The sequence below is a fragment of the Pyrus communis genome, chromosome 7 (genome assembly GCF_963583255.1).
Source record: "Pyrus communis chromosome 7, drPyrComm1.1, whole genome shotgun sequence".
NCBI lineage: Eukaryota > Viridiplantae > Streptophyta > Magnoliopsida > Rosales > Rosaceae > Pyrus > Pyrus communis.
Genome location: NC_084809.1, coordinates 25,375,226 through 25,399,207, shown reverse-complemented (window position 1 = coordinate 25,399,207; position 23,982 = coordinate 25,375,226). Strand labels below are relative to the sequence as shown.

Sequence of the window (23,982 nt, the reverse complement as noted above, 5' to 3'; positions counted from 1 at the left end):
ATCCTTATTTAGGGTACGTAGGTAGTCTAAAGAGGAGGTTAGATGCAGCCATAAAATAAATGAAAAATTACTACATAATTGGACCATGAGTGGTGTTTTGTCCATGTCTCAGAGGCGGGGCATGATAGATATACGGGTAAATGGTGAAGTCACGTGTCGTGGACGTATGTTGGGATCGGGGCTTGACATCAGGGGGTAATCGGCTAAAATTAAAGTTCAAGGAGAAATTGACTAATTATAAAAGCTCAAGAGGGTAATCGACTAAAATTAAAGTTCAAAGGAGAAATTGACAGCTTTATACAAGTTCGAATGGCAAACTGACAAATATGCCTTTTTGTTTTGTTATTTATTTATGTTTGGATTTTTTAATTAATTTTTTATACAGCCATATATTTAAACAAAGCAAATAAATTGAAATCAAGATTGTCATTCGTAAAATTCGAACATACCTCTCACTTACAAATGAATAATAATACAACTAGACCCTAATATTAAGTGACATGTTTTCAAATTGTTATTAGCAATCAAAATATAACAAATTTGCAGGTCTAAAAGATCGGATCACTTGATGATCCTCATACAAAACTAGTTCACCCAATACACACACGCTCGTATTTTGGCCCATCAATCACCCCCTAGACCCACCTTATGTGTCTTTAACCGAATAGTCACTTGGTCCGGTCGTTCTAAGTTTAAAGTATGTTGTCAAAGTAGTCTTCATTGTACGAACATCTACACCTTTATCGTCTAGGATTATCTTAGATTGAATAACTTATTAGATTTAGTGAATCTTGAATGAAAAAAATTTAATGATAACTTACACATTGAATCACAGAATAAACTTATCCCTCGTCATTCAATACTAAGGGTCAGTTTGGGATTGTTGTGTTTTTATTTTTTAAAGTTATTTATGCTGTACTTTAAGAATAATCATCGGCAAAATAAAACAGTTGAACGTTTGGTAAACTATATTTTTAAAAGTGATGTAATTGTATATAATGAAAAAATGGACATGGTAGTCAAGAGTGGTCACAAATTTGGCAATGACAGCGGTGGTGAGGGTAGTGGTGGTGATGGTGGCAGCGACAGCAGTGGTGATGCATCGACAAAGGTGGGTGTACGGTGGTGGTGTCAATAGTGGGGTGTGGTGGTTGGGGTGTAAAGGTAACAATGGTGGTAAGGGCGATGACAATGGTACTGGGAGTTGTAGTTGTGGTTGTGGTGGTGGCGGTTGTGGTTATGATGGTGGTGGTGGTGGCGGCGGCAATGATGGCGGTGGAGGTGGTAAAAAAATGATGGCGGCAGCGGTAGTGGCAATGGTGGTGGTGTGGTTATGATGGTGGTGATGGTAGCAGTGGTGTTAGATTAGCTTTGTAATGGTAGATCATGGCGGTCATTTCGTTTACGAATGGGTAAAATGTGCGTAGAAGGTTACATAATGTCATTTAAAAAAATTAATGGGTGTATTACATGAATTGAAAATATTCGTTGAAGCCTCTGCTACTCTTGTTATGAAACCATGTTGCTTTTAAACTGGAGGTCATTGCTTTTAAAATAAACAAGATATTTTATTTTTACCCAACACTTTTTTATTGTTTAACTTTGAAGTGAAGCAATTTTTGGTAAAAAAATAAAAATTCCATATGGCCTCTCCTCATCCGATACCAAGACAAGCATTTCTATTACATGTTTTAAAGGTATGGGGTAAGGCTCTCCACAAACTTTTTTTTACTTCCCACATACTCACTCAATTTTTGACCGTCAGATCGAATGAATTGAAGAAAATCGAAGGACAAAAATTAAGAAGGATCTAAAAATTTGACAATTACGAACAAGAGTGTCAAAATTCCTGGTAGAAACTAACATATATTATTCACAATTTCACATAGCCCTCATCACCGAGGTGGTAGTGCATTACAGCTATGGAAATCCATGGACGCAACATTTTATCTGGTTACAATCAAGGTTCAGTCTCTAAATACAAGACTTCGAGGGGTGGGAATGAACTAGTCCGCATAGCATGAGGAGGCGATGGTGTCTTTGTTTAGGCCAAAATCCGAAGCTGCTGGAGATTTTTTCTTGTCCGGTTTGAATCATATCATAATCAAGTGACAACGCTAAGAGCACGCTCTATTTCCTCCAGTGAACGCCCTTTTGTTTCAACGATATTCCCAGCTATGTACACGACAGCCAGAAGACAGACGCCAGCGAATCCAAAATACACTCTGCCGATTCCAAACTTAGTTACAAAGCTCAAGAAATAGAGGCCTATGGCGAAGTTTGAAATCTGATGAAACATATAGACACTCAGTTAATATATGGGACAAGAGAGGTGAATCTATGAAGAATAAAAAGCACATCCAACATATTCTTGCGCAAACAAAATAATCAATGTGAGCATGATATGCATCTTTTTCCCTTTTTTTTTTTTTTTTTTTTTTTTTTTTTTTCGGTTGCATGATATCAGTTTCTTCATTCATTTTCATTCCGCTGAAAACACGTAAACGTTTACACACATGCAGATATGTACCTAGTATCTACACACAGATAGGCACAGATATATACATTCCCAATGAAGGTCTAGACAATAAGAGTCATTTAAAAGCGAAATCAGTATCCCTTTGCAATCAAGTTCTTTTGGTTTGGATAATTATCCAATAATTTGTCTTGCTTTCTCCATCTAAATTATAAATAAAAGGCATGATGAGGTAATTAATTGAAAATCGTAGTCCATAGGGAATCAACTATTGCCAATAAGGTGTTGAAATAAACAAACAAACAAACAAGACTTTCTTAATACCACTAAAAAAAGGGCGACCATAAGCCAACAAGGCTCCCCGCTTTGCAAGGGTTGCCCGCGGGTGTTTGGAACGTCTATCGTAATAACATATTTCCTAACACCAATGTATACACGAAAATTCCTATATCCAATGAAACAAGAACACGTATATAAAATAGTATTAAGTGAAATTTCAGTGTCTACAACCACTTACCCAGTGCATGCCCAATGACAAAGAAACTGCTTTTGCTCTGATTCTTGAAGCAAAAATCTCTGGTAGAAGAAGAGCAGGCACAGGGCCAGCGCCAAGTGCAAAGGACAACACATAGCTGGTAATACAAAATGAAAACCATGGTTAGATAGGAAATTAAATTTTAAACGGGAAAAGAGTACGGAGATGTATCTATTAGTGGAAGCCTTTAACTTACAGAAAAGTTCCAGTGACAGAAAGGGGGGCAGAATATGGATCCAGGGCCTTCCATGTAAAGGACAATGAAAGCAGCAACATCGAAGCAGCCTTAACAAATAAAAAAGGAGTTCTCGGTATACACAAGAGAGAAACAAGGAACGTAAAACCATTCATCATAATTCAGTTAAAGCAGCATAGTAAAAGTGTTTTCTGAATATATTTGGACCATGAAAATCATTTTGTTGCAAACACCACCTACTGATGAAGCCACTTAAGTTCAGTTTAACAGGACATAGAGGAAAAATCACTTGTCCCATTTTCCCGTGAATTTTCCAAGTAAATAAAATTTCAAGGCCTCATGACATAACAGTGTGATCTCATTGCTATGTATGCAGACAATGAACGTGAAACTGAAGGGTACACACGTAGTGCACTTGGGTTAGTGCAGATTGCAGACAAAATACATATAATCATTTAAAAGTGATGCAATCAATGTGCTCTAATTGCAATCCTTCTACTTATCCGAATACAGAACCCTACAAGCCCCAGATACGTTCATAGCTTTCTTGCAGCCACTAGTCTCAAATTGCTAAAATGGTCTGGCTAGCCAACCCGCAATGTACCATTCATTTACGTCAAACAAAGAGAGAGACTGGTAATGAAATAACCCTACCATCCCACCGAAGCTTCCGAGTAGAAGACTTTTCCTGCCCTGTTTGTCCATCAATGAGGATGCAATAGCTGTGCCTGAAATGAGACAATTTTTGGTTCTTTGTCCGTCAAACAAAGAGAGAACATACCATGGCAAAAAATATATTTCTTTTTCCGAACTTCAAGAACAAAGATAGTAAGAGCCAAACCCAAGACATTTGCTATTCCAACCAGAGCACTTGCTGCAACGTCAGATGTAATGCCAGCACTGCGGAAGACAGAAGTAGAATAATAGACCGCAGCATTTATCCCAGCCATCTGTTGTAAGAAGAAAAGTGACACGCCCACACGAACAACTGCATAAAGACATGTCAGCAGAGAAAAAGAACGCATCACATCTCAAGCATCACTCCTGTGAAATTTAGGCAAACCTTTCCAATAGCGGCTACTAAACAAATCAAACCAGCCCGCTTCAGGTTCAACAGAACCTTGGGTTGCTGATCTCAAGTCATCCATGACCTCGGTAACTCTTTCTTTTCCAAATAGCGTTTTTATAGCTTTTTCAGCTTCAGAAAATTTTCCTTGCTGCAAAAAAAAAAAAAAAAAAAAAAAAAAAAAAAAAAAAAGATTAGCGTAGCATTTTCATTGACAATAATCATGAAAGGAAAATCAAATCAAACTAACAGCTAAAGAGAATGCAATGAAAAAGCAGTTATAAAATCTGTGCTGATGTTTGATCAAACTGTGTTGAAAACCTGGAAAAGCCATCTTGGACTTTCTGGTGAAACGACCATTCCTAATGCCAAAAGAACAGATGGTACTACTGCAATACCAAACATCGTTCTCCACCTGATAAAATAAATAACAGAGTATAAAGAGAGAGGGAGAACTGATATTTAAAGATCAAGAAGACTTATACTACTGCTCCCCGTCAAAGAACAGTAGTACCAAAGTTCATAAACAGGGTTTTATATATTCACTTTTTGCCAGTTGAAGGCACAATGATTTAGTATACACTGAAGATATTCGTCCTCTGCCAAGAGAATATCCTTATGAGATCACAAGATTCTGAAAATGGATTAAAGCAACTAAGATTGTGTCAATCTAGCGAGGAAGTTATATTAGCCCCAGAAACATAAGATCAGAGTTGCCAACCAAATTTAAAAAATCCAACCCATTAGACTTTTATTTTAGCCCATTTGAATAAGAAGAATTTCCTATTTCTCTACTGGTTTCTGGCTTCAGCAAAGGGGCTCTTTACCAGAAAATTATATGTCAGACTCAAATAACAGAGGATAAGTATCCAAATCTGAGCCTAATTAGCCAAGTTATCACCTAAGATTTGTACTGCCTCCCTTTCTTGATAATGTCAAATTTCATTCGGATATGAGCGACGTTTACGAATACATGTGCTTTAGCGTGAACATGCACGCGTGCGCACACAAACAACACATCCACATATGTCTGTGCCCACACATAAACAAAACCGCTAAAAAGAAAAGAAAAGATGCAATGATGAAATACCATAAGGGATTTGCTGCTAATGGTAATCCAGCCACCATTGCTACAAGAATCCCAATACATATAAAAAGCTGATTTATAGATCCAAGGGTACCACGAATTTCAGTTGGAGAGATCTGAACATTTAGAAAATATGGTTGGTAAGTGGTACATTTACAATGCCAAATGCCAACAGATTGAGGGTGGGAATATATAAACAAAAATAGTACCTCAGATATATAAAGTGGAACAATAGCAGATGTGATGCCAATTCCAATGCCAGCAAGTAAGCGGCCAACTATCATCGTTTGCACACTCTGGGCTGTGGCACTGAAATATTTAAGAAGTCTATTTATTAATTTCTAATATTCATATCACTGATCACAGCCTTATACTCGTTGGCAGTAGACAGACCACAAAAATGCTCCAATTGCTAGCGGAATTGCATTTAGTTGAAAAGTCTTAGTTCTGCCGAACTTGTCAGCCAATGATCCACCAGTTAATGATCCAACTGTGGCACCTGCTAGAAGTGTGCTAACCACCCACCCTGCAAAAGAGATGTATATTGGTGTAACAATGAACTAAACAATCATTAGAGAAAATAGCATAAGCAAAACAATCCCGAAATCTGTAGTTGAGGCGACATTATATATGTTGCACTTAAGTTAATGCACCGAGTCTATAGCATAGCTAAAACAATTCATTTACAAAATGATGATAATACTAGATAACATATTCCTTTCTTAATTTGGAAATGTAGTCCTCAAGCAATATGAAGATGGTGCAAATTTGTTTCGTGACACACTAAGATTAGATGACAAACAAGGAAACAAAAAGGTACCATTACTTGATTCAAGCTGTTATTCACATATTTAAACGACCAAATAGTGGACTTGCCTTGCAATACCGCATTTTCCGCAATACCAAGATCAATTGATAGGTACTCAAGAGCACCATTTACCACCCTGCAGAAAATACAGACAGATGCCACACTAAGCCTCAGACACTATCAAGTTATATGCTGATTTGCGGAACTAGAAAGAGAAATAACAAGACCTCTCAGGACTTGCAGATCCTGTGACCGACTGAAAAACAATATCTTTACTTGATACAACCTAAATGACTCAGTAAGAATAGAGAAGTCCAGAACAAATCAAGGAATATGTCTTTTAGCAATCAAGTTAAACCGTACCCCAGATGATAACCAAACAAAATGGCACCAAGACAAGCAACACCAACATACGGCAACACTGTTCCAGAAGACTTCCCCTGAGGCTTGGAGGGTATAAGATTCTCAACGTCCCCATCTGCATTTTATAATACTGGTAAGAACAATATAAATCAAATTTCAAAGCATAATGGCCGAGTTAGGTATTGGATCCGGTTATTGACCCCTAGAAAACTGATACATTCCAGGGATAATGCTAAAAATCCTAATTAAACATCATCAAAGAAGCATCCAGATTGACTAAATAATATTAGTTACATAGAGACAGTTCTATGATGTGGAAAATGAATTTTTCATGGAATGAGCATAAGCAATAGAACTACAGATTTAGAACTCAGTTTTTTTTATATAACTTTAGTAGACCAATCTCACGTAAATATATTAACCCAAGTGGCCAAAAATTTTATCCCTAGATTATTAAAGAATGAATTTAGACTATCTTTTTTAAAATTAATTTAAAAAAAAAAAAATTATGTAGACTATCCTAAATTAATTTTATGAACATTTTAACCAAAAAATATTTAAATTCCGATAAACATTGAAAAATCACTAAACCAACACATGAAACTCATGAAATACTATAGAAAAATATGAAACACATGATAGACATGTATAACACACAAGACACATGAGCAAACACATGGTTTTGGAAGATGGTAGAAAGAAAAATTGGAAGAATTGTAGGAGAAAATGAGTTTTGGGTGGATGTTTCAACAAATATATAGGTAATTATAGAGTTTTTTTTAGTGAATTTTGAGTTAAATAATGTTTTATAATTATTTTAACCTTTGAATTTAAATATGGGCTATTAGATCCTTTTTTTACTGTTAGATTTGATCATATTCAATCTCAATCTTTGAATTCAATAAATTTATAAATATAAAACAAAAATATTAACTAAATTAAATGTGGATTGTTGGATAACCAACATCTCATTTGAATGTGAGCCATTGATCAATCAAAAGGGTCGTTGAGCTCAATTTTATTGGCAGACAAGTGGGAGACACATTCATGTGGGTGGGAGCTCCACCACTAATCTTGACCTAAATCCTATCCTAAATTTGACCTTTTTTTTTAGGTTTTAGGTTTTAATTAATGGTTTTTTTTGGGTTGATTGTGTTGGGGGGGGGGGGGGGGGGGGTGGGTTTGGGGGTTGTGTTGGGTGAGTTTTACGCCTTGGGTTGGAGTTCGTCTCAAAAGATAGCATATACGCTAAAATGGTGATCAAAAGCAAAAACAATGCACATAAAAGCGAGAACGAATAAGCATGATTGACAAACCAGAAGCCTGAGCCTGGACTGATCTGGCTTTCAAAGTGGCCACGGAAATTCCATCAGACCCCATTGTAAGACCTGCAATCTTGGCTCCCGTCACCTGTGCCGCGGAAGGGAGGCTCAATCCACCACAGCAAGTTCTCCTCTCTGCAATAAACAGATTCCTCCGCCCTGTTCTTGTTCGGTTTCTCAATTCTCCAAAACCCAATACCCTTTTTTGGTTTTGCACGTCAAACCCCAACTTCCCATTTACTGAACCATAGGTTGACGCTTGCATTTTTACCTGGTAAATCGTGAGTGATTAATTACCCCATTGCCAAAAAGTCAATATAACCAATGCCCATTAAAATTTTACAGCAAAACACTCAAAATCCATATCAAATAACCTATTTCAGCGCAGAAATTATCAAAAGTACGGCAAAGTCATTGAAGAACAAGTAGAACAGAGCATAAAAAAAAAATTCAAGAAATCGATCAGAAACTAACCAATATTGCTGGTAAATGAATTGTACCAATGCCATTATTTGAATGATCTGTAATAATTACCAGATTGAAATCGAGCGTATGATGAGCAAAACCCAGAAAGCGATCGACGAATCTGTGATGCTCTGCTTTGAAACTGGGTTCTTTGTGAGAGAGTAGCGTGAAGTCGGCACACGGTGAATTGTAAAAAGGTGGTGGCACTATTTACGTACTAAGCAGTTTGCCACCAAAAACAACAAAGCGGGTGAAGAATTCAACACCGTTACACTACTTTCCCATTTCTGATATTTATTTATTTATTTTTTGTCTTTTCCCCTCAAATTTGGCAAGCTATTTCTTTTCAGTTCATAGTTGCTGAACTGATATTTTTTAGTATGTGGTTTGTATTTGTTGTCAGTATTTAATTGATATTGATCAATACATTGTTGATAATTGATTTTGACCTATTCAACGATTAAAATTTAATTTTAGATCGCTTTAGTCAACAGAAAAATGTATCATTTGTACTATATTATAATTGTATTTTGCACCCCTTGTAATTATTTCAGATCATATTATTATGAAATGTTAATTATATAGCAAAGTTCAGGGGACAACATAAATATATTATTGTACTATCTTCTTTAAAATATTGACATCAAATATAAAAATTATAAGCATATACAAGATAACACTTCTGAGATATTTTATACATTTTTTTTTTTCGCATGTCTTAGCAATTTAATTTAGGAAATTTCTGTTTTGAGTAATAGTTTGTGGAAGAAATGAGTTTGGTTTTTAATTTTAATTGGAGTTTGATTTTTTTATTTGTTTTTGGATGATAAGGAGGCGGGATTTCGGATCAGATTTGAGTGCGTAGGGATATCGCGGATTGTACGTGGAGCCAGAGGAGTAGCTTGTGGCATTCGTTATGTGGCCTTGTTCTCTCTCGTCTCCATCCCAACTAGGAAGTACACACAAGACGCATTCACTGATGCACAAAAGTAATTGTTTATGTGGGTTATATGATTATTACTTAAAACTCTTAAAATAAAGTTCAACGGAAGAAAATTTTATCGATAAAATAAAAGAAGTTACATTAGTTAGGGATGACATAAACACATAAACCTAACTCCTTATAATACAAAAAAAAAAAATGATTTTAAAAATACATAAAAAAAGAAGGGGACATAAACATGGGAGTTTTAACGAAAAGCCCATGGTACTGTTCACTTTAACGAAAAACCACATTTTTATACTAAAAAGTCAATCCTGGTACTATTTACTTTATCCTTTATTTTGTCATTATCATTAAAACTCAAAGTTTTCAAGTCATTTTCATTAGTTTTTCTTAAACATTACCCTTCTATAAACGAAAAACAATAAAGATACAAGGAAAAGAGGTTTGCCATGGAACCTAACCCCTTTGTAGCAAAAACCTAAAGGTCTGAATTTGCAAAACATATCAAACAACATCACATGATTACGATAAAAAAGAAAGTGAGACAAATCTGTATGGCAAGGTGTACATTAATTGGGAAGTAGAAACCATGAAAGACAACATACTCTGAAAACAAAGTTGAGCCACCAACAGAGGAGAATCATGCCGTACCAAAGTTGGAGAAGATAAGCCTATATTAGCAAACTTGTCTGCATCAACATTTCCTTCGCAATATATGTGAGAGGTGTAGAAAGTCATCTTCCAAATACAGTCCAAACAAATGAATCATTGTGTACAAAGAGGCCACGGAAGACCAAAATCAATCCATTGAAGAGCAGAAATAATACTGGAAAAGTCATTTTTCAACCAAAGACAATGTCAAGCGGCTTTACTTTCAATCCAAAGCATTTTTGTTTTTTAAATTTTGTCAACAAACAATTTTAGTCGAAACTGAAGTGTTTTTTACTTCATAAAAAAACGTTTTTAACTCTTTGAAAAGTACATTTAAACGAGCTATATAATCAAAATTTTGAAGCTTTTTAACTCTTTGAAAAGTGCATTCAAACGAGTTATACGGTCAATGGCTACTTCTCTCAGTATATTACTGTTGTTACTGGCTTCCAACTTAAGAATCCTCAAAACGCATTCCATCTCCGTTCTCATCTTCATACATGTACCCTTTCAACCCAAAAAAGACTTGTAACCCCAATGGCTGCTCTCACCATTACTTACCCCTACCACCGACATCTCACACACATTTAGAAAACTCAAGGACCAAGGCAAAGTGGCATTTACCCCTACATCACCGCCGGTGATCCTGATCTTTCAACCACGGCTCAAGCTTTGAAGATGCTCGATTCGTGTGGATCAAACATGATTGAATTAGGCGTGATGCTCGATTCGTGTAGATCAAACGTGATTGGATTAGGAGTGCCATACTCGGATCCAGTACTCGATGGTCCAGTTATTGAGGCTTCAGCTACTCGTTCAGTCGTTCCTTTGCAAGGGGGACGAATTTCAACGCAATTATGTCAATGTTGAAGGAGGTGGTGCCACAATTGTCCTGTCCCATTGTTCTATTTTCGTACCTCAACCCAATTCTTAAGCATGGTGTTGAAAAGTTCATGTATGGATGTTGGGGTGTTGTGCCTTGGCCCGTTCGTTAGTGCGGAACCGAGATTCAGATTACAACCTCACCAAAATCACACACAGTTGAACAAAATAAAATACAAGAAATAAAGACACCGAGAAATTTACGAGGTTCGGCAAAAACCTGCCTACGTCCTCGGAGAGATATTGCTCTTCACTGAGAAAAACAGTACAAGTTACACATGAGTTAAATCGACATAACCCAATCCCATATCCCTTGTACACCCACTCACAGAATTTTCCCAAGAGCCTCACTCTACCCCAAGAGTTCTTTCACAAGAGATCTTTCACTCTAACTCTCTTGATTTCTCTCACCCTTACCCATGGTAGAGCCAAATGCTCTCACCATCTCTTTGGATGCTTTACATCTCTTCATCCCTCTACAACTCTCTCTTCACCCGTGCCCTTTCTTATGCCAAATAATTATGGCTTTGAAAAAGCCACAAAACATGGCTTTGAAAAAGCCACAAAACATGGAGCAATTTAAGCCACAAAACAAGCCACAAAACAAGGAAACATAATCCTCATCATGATGTTCCCTCATCACTATTGTTTTGTTTCCTAGCCTAATTTGGCCACTATCCAACAATCTCCACCTTGGCCAAATTGTACCAAAGTCCATTGGCCTTACGTACCAGCATGCACACTCTGAATCCACCTCGTTGGTCCTGTTCCGATTCAGTTACTGCCAATGCATGTGCAGCTGCTGCAAGCTGAAAATCACCATTTAGCTTCATACAGGATCTCAACACATCCTCGTCTCCTCCAGCAGGTTTTCCTCCTCTTCATTGTCTGCAACCTAGAAACTCGTCAGCGCGCCTATTTCCAGCAACAACCCATCGAGCCAGACAAAATTCCCACACTTCCTCCTACCTCAGGACCTTCTCATCACCTGTGAATCCCATAGCTCCACCTACTGCAAAACCCCTGCAACACTTGAGACTAAACATCACCAGGAGAAGTGTTGCTTCAAGTACCTAGAGGGCATACTCAAAGTCTTCCACCACAAACTTGCTAACCCGGCCTTGCACCCGTAGCACTGTGGACCCTTGCCTCCAGAACCGGATCCGAACCTGCTGTCTCTCTCAGATCCTCTTTCCAATTTTCTTCCACGATTTCAACCTTGAATAGCTTAAGCAGTCTTGTTCCCACCATCATCCATGGTCTCTTGTGTGTATCATTCCACACCAAAGAAGCTTGCACCTGCTCCAAACTTACTGTTTCTTTTCTTGCAGTAAAGTTTCACAAGGTTCTCGTACAAATCTGAAAGTGAGGTAAGAAGAAAGAGGTCTTTGTCTTCTTCCTCAACATCAACTTTCGCAGTTGATCCAAGCATCCCTAAACACGGCTTCCATTTCTTCAGGCTTCCATTACTCTCCTTTACCAAGAGCAAAACCGCCTCTCCCTTTAAACTGCTCAACTGAAAATTCCATGGTGAACAACAAATCTGGACCTCCCACGAACCAAAGCCCCCAACGATGCTCTGATACCAATTGTTGTGCCTTGGCCCTTTCGTTAGTGTGGAACCGAGATTCAGATTACAACCTCACCAAAATCACACACAGTTGAACAAAATAAAATACAAGAAATAAAGACACCGAGAAATTTACGAGGTTCGGCAAAAACCTGCCTACGTCCTCGGAGAGATATTGCTCTTCACTGAGAAAAACAGTACAAGTTACACATGAGTTAAATCGACATAACCCAATCCCATATCCCTTGTACACCCACTCACAGAATTTTCCCAAGAGCCTCACTCTACCCCAAGAGTTCTTTCACAAGAGATCTTTCACTCTAGCTCTCTTGATTTCTCTCACCCTTACCCATGGTAGAGCCAAATGCTCTCACCATCTCTTTGGATGCTTTACATCTCTTCATCCCTCTACAACTCTCTCTTCACCCGTGCCCCTTCTTATGCCAAATAATTATGGCTTTGAAAAAGCCACAAAACATGGAGCAATTTAAGCCACAAAACAAGCCACAAAACAAGGAAACATAATCCTCATCATGATGTTCCCTCATCACTATTGTTTTGTTTCCTAGCCTAATTTGGCCACTATCCAACATGGGGTGCATGGGCTTGTGGTTGCAGACGCTCCATTTGAAGCAACAAAAAGTTTGAGAAACGAAGCTGTGAAAAATAAGATCGAATTGGCACTAATAACTACACCTACTACTCCAACGGATAGAATGAAGGACATTGTTGAAGCTTCAGAAGGGTTTGTATTGTTGAGAGTTGTTGATAAGTCTGGTTGTTCTCTTTGTTATAGGACTCAACCACTTAGTTTGTTTTGGTTTTAAATGAATTCCTATTATCTAGGAAGACTTGTTCTACGTAGACTATTTCCTCATGCACGTTATCACTTTCTGAGTAGTGTGGATCGTGGACTGTTTTTAGGGTTTCATTACTTCTTTAAGGCTATATAATAGCCAAACTTTCCTTTCAATAAATAAGTCATTCCTCCAGATTGTTTGAGTTATTTGTAGTATTACTTTGACTTATTTGCAGTATTACTCTTTGTATATTTGTTCTTGTTCCTAACAGTTGTCCTACATCGATGAGGGACAAGGTTTGCTATGTGCTTATTTTGGGATACTCCCCATATTGCCAATTGGTTTTATAGTGGAACCCCGATTTCATTATGGTATCAGAGTGGGTTGTCCTCATGTGAAGCCAAACGGCCACGCGCACTTCACGTCACCCAGTTGTAGTTCATGTGTAGGCTTAAAAATCCACCACACGTGTGGGGGCGTGTTGAGAGTTGTCCTACATCGGTGAGGGACAAGGTTTGCTATGTGCTTGTCTTGAGCTACTCCCCATATTGCCAATTGGTTTTATGATGGAACCCTGATTTCATCATGTATACCTTGTAAGTTGTAAGCTCCATCGGAGTTACTGGTGCACGTGAATCGGTGAATGAACAAGTTCCAACCCCATTAAGGAAATTAGAGAGGCAACAAACAAGCCTGTGGCATTGGCTTTGGGCTGTCAAAGCCTGAACATGTGAAGAAAGTAGCTGAGTGGGGGCTGCTGGTGTTATTGTTGGTAGTGCCATTGTGAAGGTGTTGGCCGAAGCTAAATCTCCCTAGGAAGTGTTGGAAGAACTTGAAACTTTCATCAAATCTGCATTATTGTAGTGTACGGGTATTTTTGGTATTTTATGTCTTCAATTTTTCTTGTAAGATAAGGATTTATGTTGCTTGCCTATCAGGTTAGGTTAATTCTTTACTTTTTTATGTACATAAGATGTGTATCCTTCTTGGTAATTTATTTTATTTTATTTTATTTTTAATGTGGAGGAAATGAGAATATAGGAGGAAACAAAAGTTTTTTAACGAGAAAAATGAATTTCCTCTAAACATATGTGAGGACATATCGTCGTTGATAATTTAATTTTCTCACTGCTGTTTGTTAGGGGGTCTGCTCATATTACGGTTGATTATTTTCTCAGTGAATTTTCCTTGCTTAAGAAGTACTCACTAAAATACTTATTAATTTGTTGGTGTGTGTGTAACAACACTTTAAGGGCAGTCTGAGATTTGATTCTACTGTCGTTAAAACAATTAATTAAGCCTTAACTTTTTATCTTCTGATTAGCCACCTTAATTTTTTTGTTGGGTAAATAACTAACCACGTATTTGGCTGATACCACAGTTCATGTAATCAAACCCAAGTAAATATAAAATGAAACCTCCAATCTGAAACGATACAACACAGGCCAGGAGTTCTAGTTAGGGAGTTTAACAGGATAATTTTGTGAACGCATTCGCCTTGCGTTTAAGCACAACAAAAAAGATAACCGACTTCTTTGACTCAAATATTGAGATTTGCTCTTCAATTTTTTGCTGATACAAGCCGAAGAGTTCATCTAAGATTTCTTCTCCAAATTGTTGCTTGATGAGTCCCTCTGTGGCAGCTCTCATCGTGGATGCACTACGTTTTGCTATAGAGAGAGCGCCATGTTCCGGGACATGATAAACTAGGGTTTCCAAAGCCTCTATGCTGAAGCATCCATTTCGTTCTACAATGACTTCCAGTTCTTGAGGAGAAACGCAGTATGAAGGGATGTTAAATGAATCTACCTTCTCTTCACTAACTACTCCCTGTTTGAAGGAACAACACCATATTATAGCCCAAATGCCCTCCAATATAACAAAATAAAAACACAATCTTAATTATATAGCCATCTATATAGAATTAAGACACATATCAGTTTAGTTAGCACAAATTAACTAAATTTGTTCTTCCGATTATAACAGATAAATAATTAGAGTTTACATAACAAAGTATGATATATTATTGTGATGTAGTTAATTTAACTACAATATCAAACATGGTAGTGATGTATGAGTATTGGTTACCTTCCTAGCCATGTGTAGGAGTTTGAGACCCTCTTGTTCTACATTGGTCAACAATATTTTTTCACTAGCCTTTATATAGGCTTATTCCTTTTTCTTAGTAATTAGAACTTTGATCATTTAGAAATGGATTGAAGGCTTGGGTCTTATGGTTGTGTGGATTAAGCTTGATGATTATACTATAATATTAATATTAATTAATAAGAAAATCCCAAAAGGGAAGGAGGAGATCCGGATTGGGTGAGAAGAGAAGGGGACAAGAATCCCAAGTGGGTCCTATGGTTCGCAAATTAATAACATAAAAGATGAATACTAAATATCCGACAAAAGAAGTATAATAAAAGTGGGATGGAGTTTCACATTAATATCTGTTTGTGTTCCCTCTCTGTTTTATTTCTTTTAACTAACCATGATAATGAAACTCAAATTATTATTGGTTAATTCATGATCAATTGGCATTTAAAATAAATTAAAAGTCCTTGTCCTCAAGGCATATAAAATAACTCATTATGGACTTAACCCCTCCATAAACAATCTGTTGATTAAGAAGCTCATATAAATTGTGGCACAAGTAAACAACTCAAACACCTAAACCAATCTACAATCTGTTGGTCTTGGCCAGCAGTGGCACGCTCGGCACTCTATTAGCTTTATAAGAGAGCCTGAGAGCCTAGCAAAGGCCCCACAATATCAGGCCGGACACATATGCTTATCAAACAATTCTTTAGCTGCTTCTACATATCCATATTTCACGTAACCATTATTCATTATTGTTGCAGAAAACAACATTGTTCGATTCTTGACCATCATCTAGGTCTTCCACGAGCCCAAAAGATTAGTTCCGGTTCAAAAAGACCAAAGTTGCTGTTTATTATACACTTGCTGCTCCAGCTCTCCAAATCCGTTTCTATGCCCTTATTTATACTGACAAGTTCCGAATCGCTCTGAAGCCTGATGATGATAACACTCTGTTTGGACCCGTTCTGAAGCCATATGTTCTTTAGCTGCTTCTACGTATCCATATTTCACGTAACCATCATTCATCATGCTGCAGTAAACAACATTGTTCGTTCTTCACCCTCATCTAGCTCGTATGTAGTCAAACTAAGATAAAAGTGGTGTTTAAATAGAACTACTACAGATTCCTAATCAACCGTAATTATTGTAGACATTGTAACTTAAATCGTGCAATTTTAATTTGAAGAGACTACTTTTAAAACATGTGGAACCATATTTTTGTAGGACAATTTGGAACTACATCTTCAACCCATTGCATTCCAGGTTCTTATCCTCTTCCCTCCCCTGACATAAACAAGATTTTTCCCTTTTGTTTTTTCATTAGTTTTCTGTTGGACACATCATGGAACTCATGAGTGGGTTTCATTTGTGCATTAGTAACGGATTTTTTTGACGATTTTGCAATAAGAATCAAAGTGAATGCAAAATGTATAAAGATCAAACGGGCAAGGTGCGTCATATTTTCAAAGGGCAATCTGAGATATAATCATATTGCGAGGGGACATTATGACACTTGCAGACACACTGTCGAGTATAGGTAGCTAATATCTTTCCATTGTTATACAGAGTGAAGCTCACTTAAAATCTACTCTTCAATACCAAATAACCAACAAACAGATAGTTTCAGGAATACAAACAAATAAACAATGAATGTTCTAATCAATTTGTGTTGCGTTTAAGCACAACAAAAAGAACAACTGCCTTCTTTGACTCAGCTATTGACATTTGCTCTTCAAGTTTCTGGTGATACAAGCTGAAGAGATCATCTAAGATTTCTTCTCCAAATTGTTGCTTGATCAGTCCCTCTGTGAAAGCTCTCATAGCAGGAGCACTGGGAGCGCCACTCAATACATGCTGAGGTAAGGTTTCCAATATCTCTATGCTAAAGCATCCATTTCGTTCCACAATGACTTCCAGTTCTTGGGGAGACACGAAGTAGGAAGGGATGTTAAATGAATCTACTTTTTCTTCACTAATTACCCCCTATATATATAAACGAAAAACATATAGTATTAATCATGCACCCATAAATATCTAAGATACGATCTTCTGAAATACTGCATAAAGCAACAATACTTGCAACATCAAATATGTGACATAAAACTCTCCAGTTACTTTGACATTGATCAATTTTTAAACATTCAAAATCCGTTAAAATACTTCTGCTCAGAAAGAGAAAAAGCTTATAACGAAACGAATTTAATAGACCGGTGTGTATGAAGGTTGATGAATATTGCTTACCTTCCTAGCCATCTCCAGGAGGCTAGATCCAAAAATGTTAAAACCCACAATTTCAATACAGTTAAGAGGGCGTCCTAATAGGTTAAGCACAATCAGTCCTCGATGCACAGTCTCTAGTGCTCTGGCACGGAGGAAACACTCCATGTCCTCGGCATATTGAGCTTGATATGCCTTCAATACTTCGTCTTGGTTATTTGAGTAGTGGATTCGTCCTTTATTCCAAGCACGACTGTTTTTGTCCATTACATCTTTTGGTACTCTAGAAAGCCAATGAAGGGCTAATGAAGAGTGAAAAATGTTAATGGAAGCCTTGGGAAACAAGCGACCGTGGAAAGAACCTGGCACACCCGCTGCATAATAGTTCCTGTTCTGAGGGAGGGAATTGAAGAGTATGTTAAAATCATTTAGGGTTTTATCACTGAAGAAAACTTGAAATTCGGGGATTTCAGAATTCGGCCCTCCGCTTTGATACTCAAATTTCACAGCTTCAAGTATATTTTCAACAGAAAAAAATGTATTAGGCCCAACCGAACAACCCAAATCTGCAATATGGAAGCTGTTGAATGGTAAAAAGATGTCCAATTCAAGATTTTCTTTAATAGCCTTGCTTAGAAGTTCTTTGGTAGCATCAACAACTACTCTCTGCAAAAGCACAAATCACATTACAGTGCTAATATAGTTCAGATTTTGCTACTTTCTTGGAATTTCCTAATTACAACAGAAAGGACTACAAAAGAAGTTTTTCACTTTTCCAAGTTAAGTGATGAAGAAAACACATCGTAAGAATTTCCAAGTAGTAAAGGTTACAATAGCCTGAATAAAAAAAAATAAAAAAAAAACAGAAGATTTTTCATTCATCAATTAGCAGAACCTGTTCTGTAGAGTTCTTGGCATAGCTGTTGGGGCCATCTCCACTATTCATTGGATATGCCTCAGAAACATTACTGGAATCCTCCATTGCAGCTGCCCTCTCTCTCTCTCTTTCTCTCTCTCTATTTTTCCTCTCTCTCTCTCTCTCTCTCTCTCTCTCTATTTGTTTATATGGGGGCTGTGGGTGGTATCTGGGAGTCACTCCACAAATATAATCCAAAGACAAGAAGAAGAGAATAATGGGGAAAAGTCATTGATAGTTGGTAAAGATGCCGTTTCTGATCCGTTAGATAAGTACAAAATAATATAAAAATATATTAGATGGAAGAACCACATGTATCATGAGTAGGGAGTATCACAGTATATTAAAATTTGGCTGACCAAATTTCAGCCGAAAATTTAAAATAATTTAGAAAACCCCACAATTTGGACTGAAGCACCAGTACCGAAATACCTAAAAAATTTCAAAAAAAAAAAAAAAAAAAGAAGTAATGAATTAGATGATCATCAGCCTGTAAGCACCTATATTTGTAGAGGCTGCTGTTTCTCTTCGCATGGTGTACATCCATTCGGCAGCACACTTTTAAATCAGCCACAATTCTTCATTAGGACTTGTCAACTTTCTGTAAATTATAATGGCCATCAGTTTGACTTAGATGCAATATCAATGGCTATTAAGTATTTAATTATTGAAAGGCATCCATTATAAGACACAACTTGTCAATTATATAGAAACGGTGGCTGCTGTACAGTTTGAATGCAGATGAATTCAACCGTTCCAAACTACTGAACTATAAGCTTTGCAGCTGCAAGGATTGACGGTTTGCAGATTGGAAAGAACTGCTTTTCAGGTTTAGAGTTGAAGAAATGTCTTTAAGTTTGAGTTTGTAATTGTTTGTAATGGATGGTCACAATGAAAACAATGAAATGGTGTTTATTGTGCCACCTGTTTAAGTTGCCCATGTTCAACTCACGTTTCTAGTTGTTAGCTGAGGTGTGAGCTAGGAACGGCTATAGTTGCTCACACACTCTTCATGCTTCATTATACTCAAACCACAAGGAATCCAATGAAGATTTCACAGTGACATTTCCACTTTGATTCCTTCTTCTTCTTCGATTTTCTCTCTGCAACTCAGAGATCAAATTCTCTTTGATTTTCAGCTGCTAATGATAGTTAAAACAAACATTATACAACCTCAAAATCCCCTAACACAAACTGCAGATTATAAGAAACTGACTCTTTGTATTTCATTACTTAATGTGTAAGAATTACAACTCAATATATATACAGTTCTCTAACAAAGCTTAGTACCTAATTACACATAATTAGGTCTCTAATACAGAGATTAGTTACAAAACTGTTACATCTATAAATGACAGCTGTACAAGCTGTTAGCTATGACTACTTATCCCTTTACACCCCCTCAAGCTAATCGGAGGAGAACCCAGAGAAAGCTTGGATTGAAGGAAATGAAATCGTGCCTTGGGTAAGGACTTAGTATGAATATCTGCAACCTGGTGTTCAGTGGGGACATAGAGCACCTTGACCAAACCTGCAAGAACAAGCTCCCGAATGTAATGGTAATCGATCTCCACATGCTTAGTGCGCGCATGAAAGACAGGATTGGAAGCCAAAGAAATTGCAGAAACATTGTCACACCACAGGATAGGGGGATGAGAAAGAGGGAAAGTAATGTCATGGAAAATCTTGCAGATCCATGTAAGTTCTGCAGCAGTAAGTGCAAGAGAGCGATATTCGGCCTCAGTGGAAGAACGGGCAACAGTGGGCTGCTTTTTAGCACTCCAACTGATAAGATTGGAGCCGAAGTAGATACAATAGCCAGAAGTAGAGCGACGATCAAAAACACAGCCAGCCCAATCCGCATCAGAGAAAGCGGTGAGCTGCAGAGATCCCTTTTTGAACCAGATGCCTTGATCAATAGTGCCTTTGAGAAACCGAAGAATGCGTTTAACAGCCTGAAAATGAGTGTCACGAGGACAGTGAAGAAACTGACAGACTTGGTTCACAGCAAAGGATAAATCTGGCCGAGTCCAGGTGAGATACTGAAAAGCACCAACGATGGACCGGTACTCCTTTGGATCAGGCAGCAGGGTTCCAATGTGATCTAATTTAGTAGTACCAAGAGGAGTGGCACAAGGCTTGCACCCTTCCATATTTGTCTTGATAAGCAGATCCATAGCGTATTTGCCCTGAGACATGAAAATACCATCAGAGGATCGATGGACTTCAAGACCAAGAAAATAATGGAGAGGTCCTAAGTCCTTAACAGGAAACAGGGTACTGAGCTGTTGAATAAAAGTTTGACACTGAGAGGCATCGGGACCAGTAACAAGTATGTCATCGACATACACCAAGACCATCACCAGAGAAGGAGCAGAGCGCACAAACAAAGAGCAATCAGACTGAGAATTAACAAAGCCAAGAGAAAGCAAGGTGTGACCAAGTTTGTCATACCAGGCCCGAGGGGCTTGTTTTAAGCCATAAAGAGATCTATTTAGCTTGCAGACAAAGGAAGGCTTAGAGGCATTAACAAAACCAGGAGGTTGTTGCATAAACACCTCCTCTTTCAGGGAACCATGAAGAAACGCATTACTAATATCCAACTGATGAAGAAACCAATCATTTTGGACAGCAAGGGTTAATAAAATGCGAATGGTGACTGGTTTGGCAACAGGACTGAAGGTTTCTGTAAAATCAAGACCGGCTTGCTGGTGAAAGCCCTTGGCTACAAGGCGAGCCTTGTACCGATCAATCGTGCCATCAGGTTTCCTTTTAATCCGGAACACCCATTTGCAGCCCACAATATTGTGGTGAGGAGAGGAAGGGACTAAGGTCCAAGTGCCTGTATTTTGGAGAGCAGCAAATTCATCGGACATGGCTTGAACCCAATGAGTATGTTTAGAGGCCTGGTGGTAAGTGGTAGGCACAAAGGAATCAAGGTTGAGGGGATGTTTAGTGGCAGAAAGAGCTTTGGGTTTGAAAACTCCTGCTTTAGACCGTGTGATCATAGGATGAGAGTTAGTGGGAATAGAAGACTGAAGAGGAGAAGAAGAAGGAGGTGGCAGAGGAAAAGACGGATTAATTGGAGAAGAAGAAGATGACATATGGGAGGGTGCAGCAGCAACTGGCTGAGATGAAGAGATGATAGAAGAGACTGAAGGGTGCTGAAGAGGAGAAGGAGAGACAGAAGGATGGGGAATGGTAGGAAAAGGAAGAGTGAAGGAAAGAGATGAATCAGAGGCAGTGGAGGATGGCAGGGATGAGGGAGACAGCTGCCTGGTATCATGAAAGGGAAAATGGTCTTCATTGAACAGGACATGCCGAGAAATATAAAGACGTTGAGAGTGGAGATCTAAACAGCGATAACCTTTGTGCTAAAGACTGTAACCCAGAAAGACACAATGCTTGCTCTTGCCTTCCAGTTTCGAGGAAGCATAGGGTTTGAGCCAAGGATAGCAGCTGCAGCCAAAAATCTTTAACTTGGAATAATCTGGAGATTTGTGAAAAAGAAGTTCCCAAGGAGAAGTATCCAACCGAGAAATAGGCAGCCGATTAATAAGATACAAAGCAGTGGAAAATGCTTCAACCCAAAATCTGTGTGGAACCCGAGAAGAAACCAAAAGAGTTCTTGCAGTCTCAGTAAGATGTCGATGCTTCCGTTCAACACATCCATTTTGTTCGGGAGTGTGAGGACAGCTATATTGATGAGAGATGCCATTGCTGGAGAGAAATGAATTGAACACAGAACTGGTGAATTCACCCCCTGAATCAGATCTCAAGATTTTTATTTTATTACCAATCAAGTTCTCAACATAGGCCTTGAAGATGACAAAGAGAGAATAGACCTCAGATTTAGCTTTCATAGGAAACAGCCATGTGTATTTAGTAAAATCATCCACAATCAACAAGTAGAATCTGTAACCAGTAACAGAAAGGACTGGAGACGGACCCCAAACATCACAATGGAGTAACTCTAAACTAGTTGAAGTAGAACTAGTGCTAGGAGAAAAAGACAGCTTATGGTTTTTGCCTATTGCACAATCTGTGCAAAAAAAAGATACAGACTTGTCACCAATGGAGGGAAGACACTGCTTATTTAAAACTTTCCGAAACATAGCAGAGGAAGGATGACCAAGTCTGTGATGCCATGTCTTCAACGAAGCTTTAGTGGTAAGAAGAGCAGTATGTGACGAAGAAGCAGGAGAGAGACCTTGAAGGGGATAGAATCCGTCTGTAACTGGCCCTCTAAAAAGCGTCCTCCCCGAAGAGCGATCCTTGATTTCAGAACCATCAGAATCAAGGGTCAAAGAACAATAGTTATCTTTTAAGAATTGATAAGCAGAGAGTAAGTTGAATTTCATCATGGGAACATGAAGGATATTATTCAAGCGGAAAGAGGCATGTGGAGTTGTGACAATAGAGTTACCAGTATGATGGATAGCCATACCTTGACCATCACCAACATACACCTTGTCTTCGCCATAATAAGGATGTGGAGACCTAATGGCAGAAATGTCATTAACAATATGAGACGTAGCACCCGAGTCCATCAACCAAGTGGGAGCAGATTGCTTAGAGGTAGTGTGAGCACACATAGCAGCAAGCTTGGCAGGAGGGATTTTGCCGGCAAAAGAATGATTCATCCGGTCATAGCAATCAAGAGCATCATGATCAAATGAATGACAGATCTGGCAAGAAATGCGACCACCAGAATTGGGACGATGTCCAGAGTTGTTGCCACCAAAATCAGTACGACTGCCAGAATTGGATCTGTATTGACCACGAGGTCCACCATAATTGTTGAATTGAGGACGATTGTTGAAGTTCTTAGAGAAATTACCACGATGATTTCGCTGAGAGAAATTTCCACGATTACCACGATTGTTGTTGTGAAACCTGGATGGCACAGATGACTGGTGAGCAGCAAAAGCTTGGGGAAAAGGATAGAACTGGGATGGTGTAGGAAGGAGAGGAGGTTGAGACTGCGCAGCAAACGCCTGAAACGGCTCAGAAGCAGGGGAAGCCATAGTTTTCTTCTTGCGATTCATGAAAACTTCCTTGTTAAGCAATAAGCCATGAAGTTCATCCAGAGTGGTGGTAGAAATCCTGAGCATGAGAGAGTCAATGAACGACTCATACGCATCAGGTAAGCCATTGAGAGTGACAGCAATTAAATCATGATCAGAGACCGGAGCTCCAGCAGCCATTAAGGAGTCAGCAAGACCTTTGATACGCTGCAGATAATCGGAGATAGAAAGATCGCCTTTGTGAACGGAGTGAAGGCGAGAGCGGAGCTGATGAATGTGAGCTGCAGACACACCACCAAATCGATGCTCAAGATTTAACCAGAGATCGCGAGATGAGGTGACACCAACAGTGAACGGAACAATATCCTCAGAGGGAGTAGAATTCAACCAGATCAGGATATTCTGATCTTTCTCATACCACGTTTCGAAGGCAGGATTTGGAACACCAGTGCTGCAACCAGATTCATCAAGAGTAAACGGCGGTGGGCAAACCTCCGAGCCATCAATAATACCGGTGAGTTTGTAACGACGAAAAATTGGAGCGAATAGATC

General features: G+C 38.4%; 2 protein-coding genes and 1 pseudogene across 3 annotated transcripts; 1 reads left to right on the top strand and 2 right to left on the bottom strand.

Annotated features, from left to right (window-relative positions):
• Positions 1-1,825: 1,825 nt before the first annotated feature.
• LOC137739756 (plastidic glucose transporter 4-like) lies at positions 1,826-8,666 on the bottom strand. Of its 2 annotated transcripts, none has more exons than XM_068479453.1 (14): positions 8,328-8,666; positions 7,848-8,124; positions 6,532-6,646; positions 6,237-6,304; positions 5,754-5,886; positions 5,570-5,669; positions 5,364-5,476; positions 4,595-4,688; positions 4,271-4,424; positions 4,049-4,195; positions 3,862-3,935; positions 3,208-3,296; positions 2,994-3,108; positions 1,826-2,287 (listed from the first exon to the last, which is right to left on the bottom strand). In XM_068479453.1, exons 2-14 carry the CDS (start codon positions 8,116-8,118, stop codon positions 2,105-2,107), a joined length of 1,656 nt encoding a protein of 551 aa, XP_068335554.1. In that variant the 5' UTR covers positions 8,119-8,124; positions 8,328-8,666; the 3' UTR covers positions 1,826-2,104. The 2 variants fall into 2 exon arrangements, with proteins under 2 accessions (XP_068335554.1, XP_068335553.1); XM_068479452.1 differs by having other exon boundaries at positions 8,388-8,666.
• Positions 8,667-10,495: 1,829 nt separating this feature from the next.
• On the top strand, positions 10,496-14,031 carry LOC137740732 (tryptophan synthase alpha chain-like; annotated as a pseudogene).
• Positions 14,032-16,775: 2,744 nt separating this feature from the next.
• LOC137741019 (loganic acid O-methyltransferase-like) lies at positions 16,776-18,490 on the bottom strand. The gene is made up of 3 exons (XM_068480828.1): positions 18,383-18,490; positions 17,512-18,153; positions 16,776-17,253 (listed from the first exon to the last, which is right to left on the bottom strand). The coding sequence occupies exons 1-3, from the start codon at positions 18,467-18,469 to the stop codon at positions 16,930-16,932; spliced, it is 1,053 nt and encodes a 350-aa protein (XP_068336929.1). The 5' UTR covers positions 18,470-18,490; the 3' UTR covers positions 16,776-16,929.
• Between the last annotated feature and the right edge of the window lie 5,492 nt (positions 18,491-23,982).